The sequence below is a fragment of the Channa argus genome, chromosome 4 (genome assembly GCF_033026475.1).
Source record: "Channa argus isolate prfri chromosome 4, Channa argus male v1.0, whole genome shotgun sequence".
Taxonomy (NCBI): domain Eukaryota; kingdom Metazoa; phylum Chordata; class Actinopteri; order Anabantiformes; family Channidae; genus Channa; species Channa argus.
The window spans coordinates 12,046,617-12,062,589 of NC_090200.1; the positions used below are offsets into that span (position 1 = coordinate 12,046,617).

Consider the following 15,973-nt stretch of genomic DNA (forward strand, 5'->3'; position numbering starts at 1 on the left):
TCAGCTGAGTAACATTTTGTGGTACAATCAAAACTCTAGAACAGCTACTACATGGAGCTTGTGATGAGACAGTTTTGTCAGAAATGAATGGAAACAAAAACCAAGTTGTAATAAGGGAAATGAAACTTCTGCGATCAATTCTTTAAGCAAAAATAATCTTAACAGTGTGGCTGTCATTAAATCATACTGGTATGTGCTTGTATCTACTTGTACGTAAATACAAGTACATGAGGTGCTTCTGTTGCAGTAAATTACATGGTACGATAAAAGAATCATGAATTTCCAACTCTGGTTGTGCAAAGGCATTAACACTGTGAAGTTGTAATTTGAAGTGGGGCCTCCAGTCTGCGTTGGCTTCTTTTTTTTTTTTTTTTGAGGCTTCCACAAAAAACACAAACATTCACACGCTTTATCCTCGAGGCTTTGTTTTGATCTTTGCGTTGCGCTCGATTCCCCGGCCTGTAACACAAATTAGGTTACGCTCTTGCTTTTACTGCTTTTCTTCTCCCCTTTGTCAAACTTTAGCAAAGTGTATAAGTGATCAGATGTTTGTGTGTGCTGCAGGAACTAATCAGTAAGTGCTAAAATGGCTGTAGAGGGGAACTAGCTGCATTTAAACTAACATATGGTGCTACAGCAGGGTGTGAGTGATCGCTCATTAGACAAATGGCTTCTCAAGCTGTCCCCTTGTCATAAAGTGCTCTTCCCTGCTCCCCTTTGTTTTCTAACAGGAAGTAGTACTAAGTGGAGATTCCAAACACTGCTCTGCAGACAAAGGCCACTCTCACCCTATATCCGGGTTGCCATGGAGACCAGCCTTGAAAGTCTCCAAATCTGCTAAATACAACTCAGTGGATTTAACAAAATTGTGTATTTGAGCCACCAGAAAGTCTCTATTCTTATTTGTAATATATTTATGTATCTGTCTGAATCCTGATATGTGTTTTTATTGTTCCTGTGTTTGTTTGTGCTCCTGTGTATAGATTAGCGTTTAGTCCCCTGAGGCTGAAAGTGGCGTATTTCCTCGAATCTCCCATTGTTGAGGCCATCTGTGACGTAAACCCTGTTTATGTGCAGGAGTGACGGAGACAAGAACCTCAACTTGAACATTATTTACAGTGCTATCAGGAGAGAACATTGCCTACAAATGCGGGTTTAAATAGAGTTTCCACTCCTTGTGACTCTGAGATGACAAGATTATTTTAGGATTGCAGGGACTTGCAGAAAAGATAGCTCCCAGTAAAGAACAAAATAAGGCAAGAAGTAGAACTGCAGTGGGATAATTCCCCCTGTTGTTGCTACAGTAATTATTGAGCATTTACTTTTGAATTGAGTTATAACTCATTTTTGTGGAAAGCCCCAACGGCAGTGTGTCATCCTGCAAAGCTCCCTGTGGGAAAAGCCCAAGCTGGGTCCTAACAGGCGGCGGTGAAGAAGTGTTTATGTGTTCATTGTGTGCTGCTACCACATGCCCTCGTTGCCAGACATCCAGCGAACTAAGAGCTGGAGCCCCAGGTGATCAATGCATCATTGACCATGTGCCTGGGCCTGGTATTGATCCAGTACCACGCAGCCAGTTTGTATCTTCACTCAGCTAGATAGAGGTGCCGACATAATTAAGTGAGAATGTCTGCTTTGGAAGAGTGAGGATCCCTCTCACTCACACACACGCATGTGCAAAAGAAGCCCAACTCTGCTCATCTCAATCACATGTACTTTGCTCAAGTTTAGCAAGAAACTATTGATGCTCTTTCCCGTTCAATCTTTCCTATCTAAAGAGCTGGAGAATTGATTTTACTGTAGGAGGTAGGAATTGTTAGCTCTGAACTAACATCTGGAAGTGTGCCTAGTTGGGATGTCAGGAATGTGGCCTGCAGTACTGTTGACAACACATGGCCAGTGTGTTACTGACTGTGCATTTGTTCGTTCTGGGAGTCTTCTCTTGTTAATCAGCCTTATGTTCAGGAGTGTGTCAGCTGCCTGGTCAGAGGACTTCTGCCCTGGGGTATTCGCACAATCTCATTTCCAAACAGAAGGGGTCAAGGGAGAGCCACTTGCAGGCTTAGACAAGAACCGCTTTAGATTCCCAGCACGTACTGGGACAAAGGACTAAAATGATAAATTGTTTTAAATGGCAGAGTGAATTCACCAGAGCGCTGTTGTTCTGAACTCACAATGCTGATAATGTTCACCAATCATTTAGGTGCACTGTAGGTGAAAACCCATTAAGCTAACCTTGCCTGAAGGTAGAGAAGTTGTATGTCTCCACCTGCTATCTAACCAGCATTAGGACCTTTGCAACAAGCCCAACTGTTTCCTGAACTTCCTAACCTAAAGTTTTTCCCTGTGCTCTGTGTGAGCTACACCCACACACTAGTGTGAGCTGGGTTGCCTTTTGAGGTACTTTCGTGTGCTTTGTCTCTGAGGTTTTTGACTGTTGTCTGCAAGCTGTATGCCCTCTAAAGCAGCATACAGTGCTATAGCTGCTTAGCATTCACTATACTTCAAAGCCCCTCAGTGTGACAGCACAGCCCAGGGCTCATTCTCTACTAATTGGAGGTTCATTAAGGGACATGGTGGGCCTCGGGGGAGCCCTGCTCACTGCCAGAGGAGCCTGTCGTTATCGGGATTTTGGGGTGTTTACTTGCAGCAGCTGATTCAAGACGTTGCAGAGAAATATGAAAATGGGTTTTTAATGGAGAAAAAGGTTGATGCCGCATGTGTGTGGTCCCTTAGTGTGATTGTCGAAGAGTATTAGCTTTCTCTGGAGAGAGCTTTAGAGTGATATACAGTAAATGGAAAAACACACCTGCTCCAGCTGCATCAGGGAGCCGGAGGACAATATGAGTGCTGTCCCCAGGGTTCAATTACTGGTGATCATTTAGGGGGTCAATAACATTTAAAGGGGTCAAGCTGCAACCCTTATGATCTCAACAGGGTTTCAGTATTAATGGTAATTTGTTATGCAGAGTCATGTTCAAGATGAAGTGATCTGGCTGGCTGGTTATCGGGGAGGGGTAGAGGGTGGTGACAGTTTGGCAAGGAGCAGACACACCGTCCTTGTCGTGCTGATCCATTTGTCCGGGAAGGTTGCTGGTGGAGCAGGGGAATGTGGACTCACTTCATTAATTGTGCCGCAAGTGTCAAATTCAAGGAGAAACACATAAGGTTGTGCTTTTTAAATATAGAATTCTCTCATTGTGTGTCCATCTGCTTATCTTCACATTAAACTGAGTTGACCATTACGGTGGATTGTACAGATGCCGGCCAAACAATCCTGGCTTGGCTGAGTTTAACATGAAAAAGGCCTATGGCAATGTTTCATTATTCTTGATCCTCATACTGAAAAGAATATAGGTCAGGTGATTTTGCCCTCATTACAGAACTCTGGCTTTTTTCTTTTTCTTTCTTTTTTTTTTTGGTTCGGTAAAGCTGATTTGGGATCAGTTCTCATTAAATGACAATCAAACTCAACTATGCTGGGATCCATAACTGAGGCTGACTGTGGATCAGTACTCCCCTAAGAGTAAACAATGGGATGCCAGTACTGTGTGGCAGTCAATGAACAGGAGATGCTGCAAATGGTGTTGGCATTAACTGGATACCTTAGGGAAAAAACTACCACTTAGATTGTCAGATTGAGGACATACACCATTCCCTGCTAACACTTTGCCCTGCAATGATACCAGCGTGGTATTCTTTGCTGACGTGTGTTATATTTTTTTTAAAATCGACACTTTTTGCTTGTCTATACAAGAACAGTGTCGCACATCTCATTATCATGACTTGTTTCTAGCTTAGCAATGCAGCACACCCGATAAGGATCTGCCTTTAATCTGGTACTAATTTGTCGATGCTGTTGTAAAGCTGCAGCTCCTAAGGATCCATGTTCCCCATGTGTACATAATCTATCCTGTAGAATATTCATAAAGATTTACTGGTCTCCATGGCTGAACCGAGATCAATGAAGTTCTGCAATCCCATGATAATCATGGGAAAGACCTACTTGTTTACTCTGCACTTTCACTAGGGTCCCTGTGACAGTGATTTATATGAAGCTGGTTTGCACCATAGGCTTGTTAGTTGGAGGCAGGCTAGGCCCATATAGTCCACTTCATTCCTAAGCATCCAATGTATTTTAAAACATCAAAGAAAATTGGATCCAGATCTAACAGTTAGTTTGACCCTGAGATGGGAGCGAAGAGCAAAAGGATAAAGCTGGAAGAGAAATCAGACATTTTGTTTGGAAAATGAGACGTGAGCTGGGCCCTGAGAGTTTTTCCAGCCAGCCCTCTACTCCCCACCCCCCCTCATCATTCCGCCTTCTCAACCTCTGCTCCAATAAATACAGTATGCGCTCTTCGTAGTGGCCCTGGACTCACAGTGCAGAACAGGAGGGGTGGGAAAAGGTCTTTTGTGATGCTTTTCTGTGAGACTGTAATAAATGCAAATCTCAATCGAGACCTTCTGTGGCCTCATTAGGCCTTTTAGTAGGGCTTTGGCAAGGGAAGGGTTAATTAAAACACATATCACGCAAAGAGGCTGATGGTTGGGCTGAAAGTAAAGCTAGGAAGGCAATCCTACCTAAGCATTTTTGAGGTGTTTAACCGTAACTTTAAATCAATTTGCATTGGTCTTGCAAGGAAAGAAGAGGAAAAATAATAAGCCCTCAGGCTGTTGAGAGGAGGGAAGGCTCCCATTCTATGTTAACTTGCTCCCACAGCAGACAAAGACTGTCGTCATATCTTTAGTATTGTTCAATTTTATTATCACGGCAGCTTACACAAGCCTACAATGAGACATAAAACTTTTTTCTGAAGCTCATAGGAAAATAGGAATTAGGAGAATAAAAACTAACACATTGCAATTAAAGTAGAACACACTAGAGTAAGACGAGCTCTACAAAAAGCTATTTTTATTTCAAAAAGCTATTTGTTTAAGTTATAAATTAGTGATGCATTTTTTATTTTTACCTGAAAATGTGACTTTGAGTTGATGGTGCGTATTTGAGGTGAAAGGGTCAAGGCTGAATCCCATTTGAGTGACAGCAGAGGCAGTCAGGATTATAAGCTGGTCTCGATCGTAACCCAGCCTTTACCACGGCCTCAGAGGAGCAGAGAGATTATCCAGCGAAGTCCTCTGACAGCACATCAGCCTGGGGAAAAGCTGCCTAAAGATTATGAGATTAAATGTGATGAGTGTGCTGCAACGTACGGACAAAGGTGAAAAGAAACCATTTCAAGTTATTTATTTATTTATATTTTAGTTTTTGGAGGTGGCAGTGTGTAGTTATGTGTCGTGTAAACGTATTTACACTTGCTCAGAAAAAAATCACTTTTTAATCCAATTGTCACCCAGCCTTAATGCGGGCTATCACTATGGGAGAGCAAATTAATAATCAAAACTACAAAGCGAAGAGTGCTGGTTCGTTTCTGCCAAAGAATTACTTTTCTGTTTTCCCTGAAACTGCAATTATAGCTGCCCTACAGATTCTTTCCATTCGCAGAATGGGATTTCTCAGACAAAATGTATTTGCCTTGAGGGACAAAAACTTTGTTCATTTGCAAATTGGTATTGCAGGTTAAACAAATACTTCAAAAGTGGCTTAATAGTGCATCGGATAAATACCTAAAGGTGTACAGGGTCATGGATAGAGAGACATCCATGTTGTTTCCTAATGCAACAGAGGGGTCTTTCATTATCCAGGAGTGCTTACAGTAAGGACCTTCATCTTGGAGAGTGTGTTTGTGTCAGATAGAGGGTTGGCTGATGGAAGCAGAGCACGCCTGCCTCTCATTACATTAAGAAGAAGAAGCTCCATAGTAAAACCCATACGTTGTCAGTTAATGTGCATAGGAGTCAGGACTCATATCCTTAAAATGCTCTGAGATAGACAGCCCCTTGTGTCACATTGAACCCAGGGGCCCCATCTGTCCAGAGATAGGAAGTGCTGATAGGGAATCAGGCCATCTGAGTGTGAAAGTGTATTTTAAGATTACATAAGCTGCCACAGTCTGTGCTGAGACGACGTGTGTCAAGATTCGTTGACACTGTGTAGCCCACAGTTGTAGTTACTTAGGAATTGCTGAGAAACTATAGCAAGTACTGTGTGCCTGAGGAGATAGTAGGAGGATTTTCTGCAGAAACTGGACCAAATAAACTGTGACAGGACTTTGTGTGTTGTCTGTTTGACTGGCAGAACTCATTAAAAATGTGAGCAGGTTTTTGCAGAGTATTATTTTCTTGGCAGTTTCATCTGACTGCCATCTTGAGTGCAGAAGAATGAGAATACTGTGAGCTTTTGGCAGGATTCATTAAGTGGCACGTTTTATGTTGTTGTGTTGTTTCCTCTCAGGGGCAGGGAGAGGCTTCAGCACGAGGGACAACCATGGAGGGGGACTGTCTCAGCTGCATCAAGTACCTCATGTTTGTCTTCAATTTCCTCATCTTTGTAAGTATTTTTCATCTCTCTCTCAATGTCAATAATGTCAATCTAACGTTTTAAGATGGGGTTGTGGCTGCCCCCTGCCTTACTGACTAATGGAGCCACATTTGCATTTCATTAGACAGAGGCAATCTTGATTCTATCATATTCTCTTTTGATTAGATTTTAGTGTGCTGACACACATCTGAGGCCCACTGTGCCATGTGGAGTTTGTGACTGGCACCTGAGTTTATCAGTCTTGATCAGACAATCAAGGGTAATCCTGTTAGTCAAAGCCTGTGAATGAGGGGGGAAGGGGGGTGGGGTGGGGGTGGGGGGGTCGGTCCTGAATAAGGAGGTTTGTCTATTTTCCTGCTTTATTAAGCGCAACCAAACCATTTAGAGACTCCACTCAGATGTAGTTGTTCAAGGCTGTGTTAATAATGCAACCAGCAGAGCAATGAATGAACTTGGCTGTTACCATCAGTATCAACAGCTTTTTTTTTTTTATTTTAACTGCCATGTGTTTGTGGCTCTCTGTGGCCATTTTACATCGATGCCACCTTTTTTTTTTTTTTTAAAGCCCAATGACCTTTCAAATGGCTACCTCTTGTCCACATACAACATCCTCCACCTCTGTGCTATTATAGTGCTCATTTGCAGATGCCCAGGTTTCTCACTGAGACAGGAAGAAGGGGATTGTGGTAGAAGTGTTTGAGTCTCAGATCTTTTCCTCCCCTCCCTCAATACCTCCTTTTCTTAAACACATGAGGAACTCCACAGTGGGTGCAGAAAGGCTTTTAGTAGAAGGGAGGATAGGAGGAGGTGAAGTCTGCAGTGCTGCGCATTTCTTTACCAGGTTGGGGGGGTTAGTCAAAGCAGGGTAGATATTTCCACCCACGCCCTCACCAAGACATTATGGCTCTGTAGATACCTTTTATCTGTTTCTCTGTAACTCTCACCCGAACCTCTCACAGATTTGCAATACCAGCATGTTGCCCTGAAAAAAAAAAAAAAACAGCACACATTTATTTTCCATTATACATGTTTTTGTATATTTTGTGAACTACTGGGGACACTGAGCAATCCTCCGAGTTCCCATTAATGTTTAATATGTGGCCAATTTTTGTTTTGTCTAACAACTGTCCTCATTCTCTTCCATCAGCTCGGGGGCTCTTTCCTCCTGGGAGTGGGAGTGTGGGTACTTGTGGACCCCACAGGGTTCAGGGAAATTGTAGCAGCCAACCCTCTCCTCTTCACTGGCGTCTACATCGTCCTGGGCATGGGAGGCATGCTCTTCCTTCTGGGCTTCCTAGGCTGCTGTGGAGCTATCCGTGAAAACAAGTGTCTGCTCCTCTTTGTGAGTCAGCTGACAAATTTAAAATGTAGTTATGTTACTGATCTTGTTTGTATGCATGTGTGTTGATTATTCTATGAGTTTTTTGGCTGTCTTGCGTGAATCAGGAAGCCAAAAGAGCAAACCTTTATTTGCCTTCATGCCTCGAGCCTCATGCATAGTTAATGCTGAGTTAAGCAGACTCAACCAGAATATGATTTTTAGTGAATGACATGAACTTTTTCTGACTCACATTCACCTTGTACTACTGTTTCTCACGCTTTGCCTTTTTCCTCTTGTTTTATTGCAGTTCTTCATGCTCATTCTCCTCATATTCTTAGCAGAGCTGGCTGCTGCCATCCTGGCCTTTATATTCCGAGAACATGTAAGTTGCCTCACCTTTGATCACCAACGTCTAGTAAGGCACCAAAAGCTGCTTTTCATTGCCTGCTCAGTCATACTAACCTTATTAGACCAGTTTCTGAATGAATAAAATTGGCCAAATTGTTATTTTAGTCATTATTCCTACATGGTTGTTTGTGCTTTAATAACATTAAATGAGTGTTCCACGAATGTTGCCTATTCATATCATTGCCAAGAAGAATAATGGAAAGTTAAAAATAAAAACGAATGCAGCAGACCTAAAGATTTTTTTTACTGCATGCATATTCATACATATTCTACATTATCTAACTTGACCATGCACAACCAGTTCAGAGATTTAGGTATGTTAAGCTCCTAGAGGCTAATGCAGCCTTGAGAAACTAGTCTGAATCAAAGATTATTTGCAGGCTACAGAGGTCTGGTAACCTCAGGCCAACATTTTTTGTAGTCTTCAGTCACAACCATTTTGCACAGCTTATTATTAATGAGGAAAATGCCCTATACAGCATTGCTTCCCAAGACCTGTAAACAGAGTGTGATGTGTAAAATCAACATGGTTCCCAGTGAAACCAACACCCAGATCTTGTATCCGGTGATGTTCTGTGATGTGAGAGTAACAGACCTCTAACAGATAACATTTATTTGTACACTAACCTGTGCTCTGTTTGTTTCAGCTGACCAGAGAGTATTTTACCAAGGAGCTGAAGAGACATTATCAGGGCTACAACAACTCTGATGTCTTCACCTCCACATGGAATGCCATCATGACTACAGTAAGGCCACAACACACATGGCAAATAGCTTATATAGTGTAGCTCTTAGCAACTCACGTCTTCCACAGTGATCTATGGAAAGAAGAAGGTTGGCAGCCTGCCGTCAGGTCGCTATATTTTATAGGAAAAATCCTACACATTTAGGTCAATATTCATGCTGGGTTGGTGCATGCACACATGCACGCAGTGGACCACAAGATGGTGCATAAATAGGCACTCGGCAATAAAGGCTTTTTCTCCTATTCTCTCCTCTCCTCCCTTTAGTTTGACTGCTGTGGGGTGAACAGCCCAGAGGATTTTAAGGACAGCCTGTTCAGGGTGATCAACCAAAATCAGATGGTGCCAGAAGCCTGCTGCCAGCGCACCAGTCAGAGCGGGGAGTTGGCCTCTATGAGCCAGGACCAGTGCTTATCTGGCAATATGATGTACCGCAATAACAAGGTAGCTTCTGACATTTCTGACGTATCCTCTCTCTCCCTCCTTCCAAAGCACATCCAGGCTTAATTAGAGCAGGGGACAGTTGAAAGGTGACATGGAAGAACTAGCTAAATCCTCCATGGCTGATTAGTGCTTTTTCACCTATTGGATGTCATAGAAGACCATCTTACATTGGTAAATTAGATTTGTTTTAAAAAAAATTTTGTGGACCATATGTGAAAAAATAGAGAATAATAAGTATATGAATATGTGAAAATTAGGTGTGCTTCACAGTTACACACATGCACACCCACATCCCTGCTTCCATGCATGTGTAAAGAAAGCCTTGCAGTGAAATGTAATTACAGTGAAAGCTGATAGGATGAGGTTTTTACTGCACTCTCCACCTGTTGTTTTTCAAGCCACTAGAACAATGCGAAATACCCATAATGTGGGTCTCTGTTCATTTACACAAAGAATGCTCATTAAAAGGCTGGAAGCCCTGTTTCCTGCTCTTTCAGCAAGGCTTTTGTTCAAAGCCTCACTCGATTAAAGCTATGATGGTCCTTTTTTTTTTTTTTCGGTCCTGGAAATTCTGTAACTTTAAACTCTCCACTGAGCGTTTTGTCTTTGTATGTCTGCAGGGCTGTTATTCTGCAGTTGTTGACTACTTTGAGCTGTACATCTATGTGGCTGGAGCGCTGGCCATTGTGGTGTTGACCATTGAGGTAAGACATTTCAAATATAATGGTTTTTCTTTACCTCTCTGATAATCTCCATAATTATTTCATAAAAAGCTGAACATGTACTTACTGCTTTTGGGAAACTCTTTATATGGAAAGCTCTCCATCTAGTGGCAAAACCAAGTGTTACAGGAACAGTAGGAATATTTTATTGGACTGCTTTTTTACAATTTATAACACTATTGTGCATTTATGTAAGTGTGCTGATTATTTATTTATTTACAAAACTCTTCTCACAGTTGTCTTTACTAAACACAGCTAAGCACAGCCGTCATTGTCACATCCATTATCCTGTAATGCCACCAGAATCTGCACAAATTTAGGACCAACTCATTTTGTCACTGGTAATAATGTCCAGAAAGAAAGTACACTACAACATGTATCAGTGTTCCTTTTACACTGTAATATTATTTACTTACTTATTTTCATAGCTATGCAAAAAGATTTGTAGAAATTAATCAGAAATACTGCATCTGCTGCCTTAAGTTTACCTGTGTCCTAGTCTCTTGCCTGCTTTTTTCTGTCAGAGATCATAATAAATCAGGAATTCACTTTTTCATAAACCAATAATTGGTTTGTGTTTTTTAATATACTTGTTTATGTTTTTTAATATATTATTTTTGTGTTTTATAATATACACTACTCACAAGAAAGTACTCATGGAAAGTTTAAGTAGAAGCATGCAACGGTAATTTCTTCATCTCAATTAATTGAAACAAAAGCTAACAACAGTGGTGGGTATACAAAAACAGAAAAAGGTGTCGTCTTAGTCTCATGATGTCAGAATGTGAAGAACATGATGACAGAGGACTGTTTAAACACAAATTGTCATTTAACCAGAACATTTAGTGGTCGATTCATAGATCAGACACGATCCATGAATTACGTTGTGATTTTTGTGGTTAATCACCTTGTTAGAGAACAACATGTTGTGCAATAAGTACTGAAACAATGAACAGTTGGACATGTTCAGTCAAATGGTTAGAGAAAGTCAAATAAAGGTTATAGGGCAATTTGGGTGAATTCTGAAATTTTAACCGAAAGTCGAATTTACATAACTTTTTGTGAGAAGTGTATGTAGAAGAAGTAGTAGCTGATGCAGACTGTGGAAAATTTTAAGCCTTATTTACAGTATTACCTTTTTAAAATCGAGTTAGAATGAGAAAAAAAACAATCATCTGATGCATTCTTGTCAAAACGTTATCCACATTTATGTCCACACAGACTGATGCGATATGTGTTTTGTGTGTGTTAATAACCCTTTTTTTTTCATTTCCTCAGCTTTTCGCCATGGTCTTTGCAATGTGTCTCTTCAGGGGAATCCAATAGGGCTGCTCCATTTGTGAACTTCTTTCTACGAAAAAAGGGAATTCAGGATATAAGAACCAAATGGACACTTGTAAATTTGTTGATCTCTTTTTTTCTATCGGCCAATTGGTAGAGAAACAAGCTTAAAAACCTTTGTACTTCACAGCTGGACTTTTGAGGTACTGGGTAGAAATAAAACACATACACTCACAGAAACCAGACAGAGAGAGTGCAAGATCAGAGACAAAACCGATGTAAAAAGATTTGTGTGTACAGGGGAAACAGTAATTTGTGGACCAGGTCTAAAAAAAAGACTGGGCGTTAAATGAACCGGGCTTGAGGACCAGGTGAAGCCTGAGGAGAAGGCACTGCACTGACTTTTGGATGAAGAATATTTATATTAAGTAAAGTTGGCTTAAATGTAAAAATGTGTTTTATGTACACGTTCGCTGGTTTTCTTTTATACCCTACACTGTAACACAGACCCTCCCCCATATGCTTTCTTAAAGCCCCTCCACTTTATGCTGTATTATATAAGGTGTGTGTGTGTGTGTGTGTGTGTGTGTGTGTGTGTGTGTGTGTGTGTGTACACGTACATACATACTGGATGCTCTTTGTGACTGTGTATAAAACATATTGTGAGCTTGTGGCTCCTCACAGCCCACCCCAATCTTGAAAGCCAACTTCTGATTTGTTTTCTATTTGTATGGTGGTGTTTATTGCATTAGTGGTTAATTGTGGTTTTAGGTGGTGAAGTGTATGTATATGCATTTGTATTAGATTCTTGGAACATCAAAAACATAAAAGGCATTCTAAATGGTTGTTCTGGTGTGTTTCCTAAACTGGCTGCAGTTTCAGATTGTATTTATAAAAATAATTTCCACAAGGATGGACACATGACGTTTTGTAAGTAAACTGCTTTCAACATTTCAGACATTTTCTGGATGGCTGATTGGCCTCCTTTTATTATCCTGTCATTCTCTTCTGCTACACCTGTTTGAACTATTCAAATAACGATTTCTGACGAGCCAAATAATAAAACGTGCTTCAAATATATTAGCATTTTGAGTTTTTTTTAACTGCAAAATAAATAAATAAATAAATTCAAGATCCACCATGACTCTAGCAAAAACTCCAGCGCTGAAATAGTTATGGTATATCTAACGTTACTTTTCGGACATACCTAAATGTCAAGAGGTTGATGCCGGCGGAAGTAGCTGCGGAGAACGTGAGCAAAGCTTCTTGGGCCTGTGGGCTAGTGTGGATGGTCCTGGCTAGTCCCACCCTAACATCCAGTGGACCAGCTGCTTTTAAAAGCTGCTGTTTATTTTGTGGGACAGAAAGGAAGACCAGGGATCGGGTGAAAAGAGAGGACAGTCGGAAGGAGCCAAACGGGGACTGACTTAATCATGCTAATGTTACAGGTACGTTGGCATAACTTCAGTTAAACTGTGGGGACCCTTAGCTGTATAACCAATTCTTTTAGTGACTGTGGATTTGGGTTCGTATATTTAATAACAACATATACATTCGGTTGTGATAAATATGTTGGGAGTCATGGTGCTCTTGTTGTTTTATGGACCTTAGCGATTTGCAGATGGTCTGAGACTTGATGAAGCCTATGTGTCTAAACTTAAAGGTTTTCTGTTAACTGAAGAAAAGGGAGGTTAAATTGATAACTATACTATATATTAAAGTATTCAGATGTACTTTGTAATCTATAAGCTATTGCAAAATGAAACTAAAAAGACAAAAACAAAAGTGTGTGACCTATACCCCCCTGACATTTTTCTTTCGTTTTTTTTTTTTTTTACTGCAGCCCCAGAGCAGACAGGCTTGATCCAGGCCTGCTAATAAGCCTGTAATGCAGTAACAATTTGCAAAGAAGAAAATTTGTCCCTATTTGCCTGCGAAATGAGGAGTGGTTTCACAAATACAAACTGTCATGCCTTAATTCCAAAAAAACAGAAATGTAAGACTTTAAATTCAGTCCATGAATATCGTACAGAGCTGTGTTTCTTGAACCTTTGCTTTAAATTGAGCGGTTTGAACTGAGACTCTAACATTATACTATTCGTACTATACAATATTATACAAAAGCTAGGTCTATACATAATTCTAATTAATTCTCCAACTCAACAATATGCATTTGTAACCAGGTGTGAAGCTGCAATAAGGCAACATTATTTATATGAATTTTTATTTATTTAGTTTTTTTGTCCTTTAGGCTTATCCCGTGAGTTCAGGGTTGCCACAGCGGATCATTGTCCACATGTTGATTTGGGACAGGTTTTTATGTCCTTCCTGCAACCTTCCCCAATTTCTACCGGGCTTGGACCGACACTGCACAGCTGGGGAGGGGTTAACTGAGCAGCTTTAAGTATAAGTTTTATTAAAGAGGAAGGTTTTAAGCCTAGTCTTAAAAATAGAGAGGGTGTCTGCCCCACGAATCTAGATTGGGAGCTGGTTCCACAGAAGAGGGGCTTGATAGCTAAAGGCTCTGGCTCCCATTCTACTTCTGGAAACTCTGGGAACCACAAATAGGCCTGCATTCTGGGATCGAAGTGGTGTAATCGGATGATAGGGTACTTATTGGTCTTTTAAATATAAATAACCATTCATGCAGCTCTTTGGTCATTACTGGGATCTGATATTGAAACCAGCAAGGAAGCATAAAGTCACATACAGAGAACATACAGCATCCATTCTTTGGTAAAGAGCACCCTCATCTGTCTAGTATGAGTTTAGGATTTGCTGAAGAACATGTAATAGTGTTGAGTCTTACGTAGCTTTGTAGGGGGGGTCAACAATTATTTCTCTCAAGAAATTTTCAGTGTTTGAATCAGTGAGACTCCTGGCTTGTTGAGCTTATGGGTGGACATAAAATCAACAATTCTTATTCCCTTTTTCATGGTTTTCCTCCATCATTTATCCAGGCTTCCTACTAGCAGAGATTTTAACATCTTTCTCCACACCTCTCTCACACTGTTCCATTGCAACTTGTTTCTACTCACCTCTTCTTTCCATCCTAATTTCATTCAGTTTCCCCTGGGGCTGTTTCTCAAAGACATACATTGAGGCCTTAGATGGCGAGTCTATAAAAAGGTGTCTTGTGTTTAACAGTTGCAAAAAAACATCTGATTCTGATTAAATTCAGATTCTTTAGAAACTAAAAACACAGCCAAACAGGCGCTTCAAGCTGAACTGTTGATGAGTGAAGAAATAGCATAACAAAATGTTTCAAGGACTTTGTGTGTTCCGTAATAATTATTTTTATAATTATAAAATTCTTCTCATTGTTTGATCCACAACATTATTCACAAGCCAGTTACCAGCAGGTGACTAGTTAAATAGAATCACCGTTGTTACTTCTGGAAAACAGTAACATAGAGTGGCAAATTGTTTTGGGTATGAAAAATTAATCTTTACCCACATTAGACCATTTTGAGCTACTACTACTACACTATAGACTACTCTGTGTGCAACTACACTGGAACAGATTCTGCTTTTTCAGTCTATTAGCATATTGTTATCATTACAACTCTTTTATACAAAAAGGTAATCATTATTTGCACATTAGGGGCCCATTTTTTTCTTGTCATTTTTTTCGCTTTGACTGAAGTACCTGCAATTGTTGTCCCAGATTGGGGCTTCTATCAGTGTAGATGAAAACATGATGTAGAAGCATCTCTTGCATGCTCTCTTGCAACATACCCAAAGTAATCACCTGAAATTCAGAATTGGTGAATTTTGATTGGTTTAGAATTATAAATGACACATGTCTAAAATAAGCTACAGCTTCAATGAGCTAAAATCGCTACATTCAATTTAAACTGAGCCTGGTATTTCTCAAACTGGCCTGTCTTACTTTAGCAGGTGATAATCATTTTAATTCCTTTATGCAAACACATAAAATAAAGGCCGATTATTATCCATATGACAGACAAGTCTTTGTCCTGACTCTCAGACTCCATCTACTCTGAAACTGTGCATTGAAACTCCCTCTAAGCTAATAGATTAGTTTGCTGTTAGTTTGGTGCAAAAGTAGATAGGTAGCAAAATTTGACATAACATACTCCTGGCTTTCAGATCCCAAAAGTCACGAAAGTGACAGTGAAAGTACAGATCTCTCTGTTGACATACTCAGAGGACACAACCTCTGAGACACAAGAGTTATAAACACAGACACAATGTTTCTACACTGCTGTAAAATTACAATCACTTCAGGGGTTGATGACAAGCACTAATATGAACCAAACCTAATTTCCTCTTGGTACCTCTTACTGTGAAGCACTGCATGGAAAGTATATTATCTTGACACTGACTTAGAGATGACATGACCATGCAAGATACTGTAGACCTGAAAGGGACAGGTGGTGGTGAGATGGATGCAATTTGCTGTCTCACCACTAGATGCCACGGAATCTTAAACACTGCACCTTTAAGACCAGACTTGTTTTATTTAGCAGTTTTGTATAGATGTTTTTTGACCAGAAAAAAATTCTGTACTTTCTTTCCAAGGAGTAAAACTTCCTCCAGTACCTTGGAATTTCCATTTTAACAGCAGGGTCAAATCCCTTGGTTACAT

At 40.4% G+C, this 15,973-nt stretch overlaps 1 protein-coding gene across 1 annotated transcript in view; it reads left to right on the forward strand.

Moving 5' to 3' along the window:
* The window catches only part of tspan18b (tetraspanin 18b), a 31,609-nt gene extending 19,170 nt beyond the window's left edge, over positions 1-12,439 (forward strand). Inside the window, exons 3-9 of the mRNA XM_067502477.1 lie at positions 6,356-6,451; positions 7,590-7,784; positions 8,071-8,145; positions 8,819-8,917; positions 9,182-9,358; positions 9,979-10,062; positions 11,359-12,439. Coding sequence (XP_067358578.1) covers positions 6,356-6,451; positions 7,590-7,784; positions 8,071-8,145; positions 8,819-8,917; positions 9,182-9,358; positions 9,979-10,062; positions 11,359-11,406 — 774 coding nt within the window. The 3' untranslated portion in view covers positions 11,407-12,439. The remainder of the gene's footprint in view (positions 1-6,355; positions 6,452-7,589; positions 7,785-8,070; positions 8,146-8,818; positions 8,918-9,181; positions 9,359-9,978; positions 10,063-11,358) is intronic.
* Positions 12,440-15,973: the final 3,534 nt, after the last annotated feature.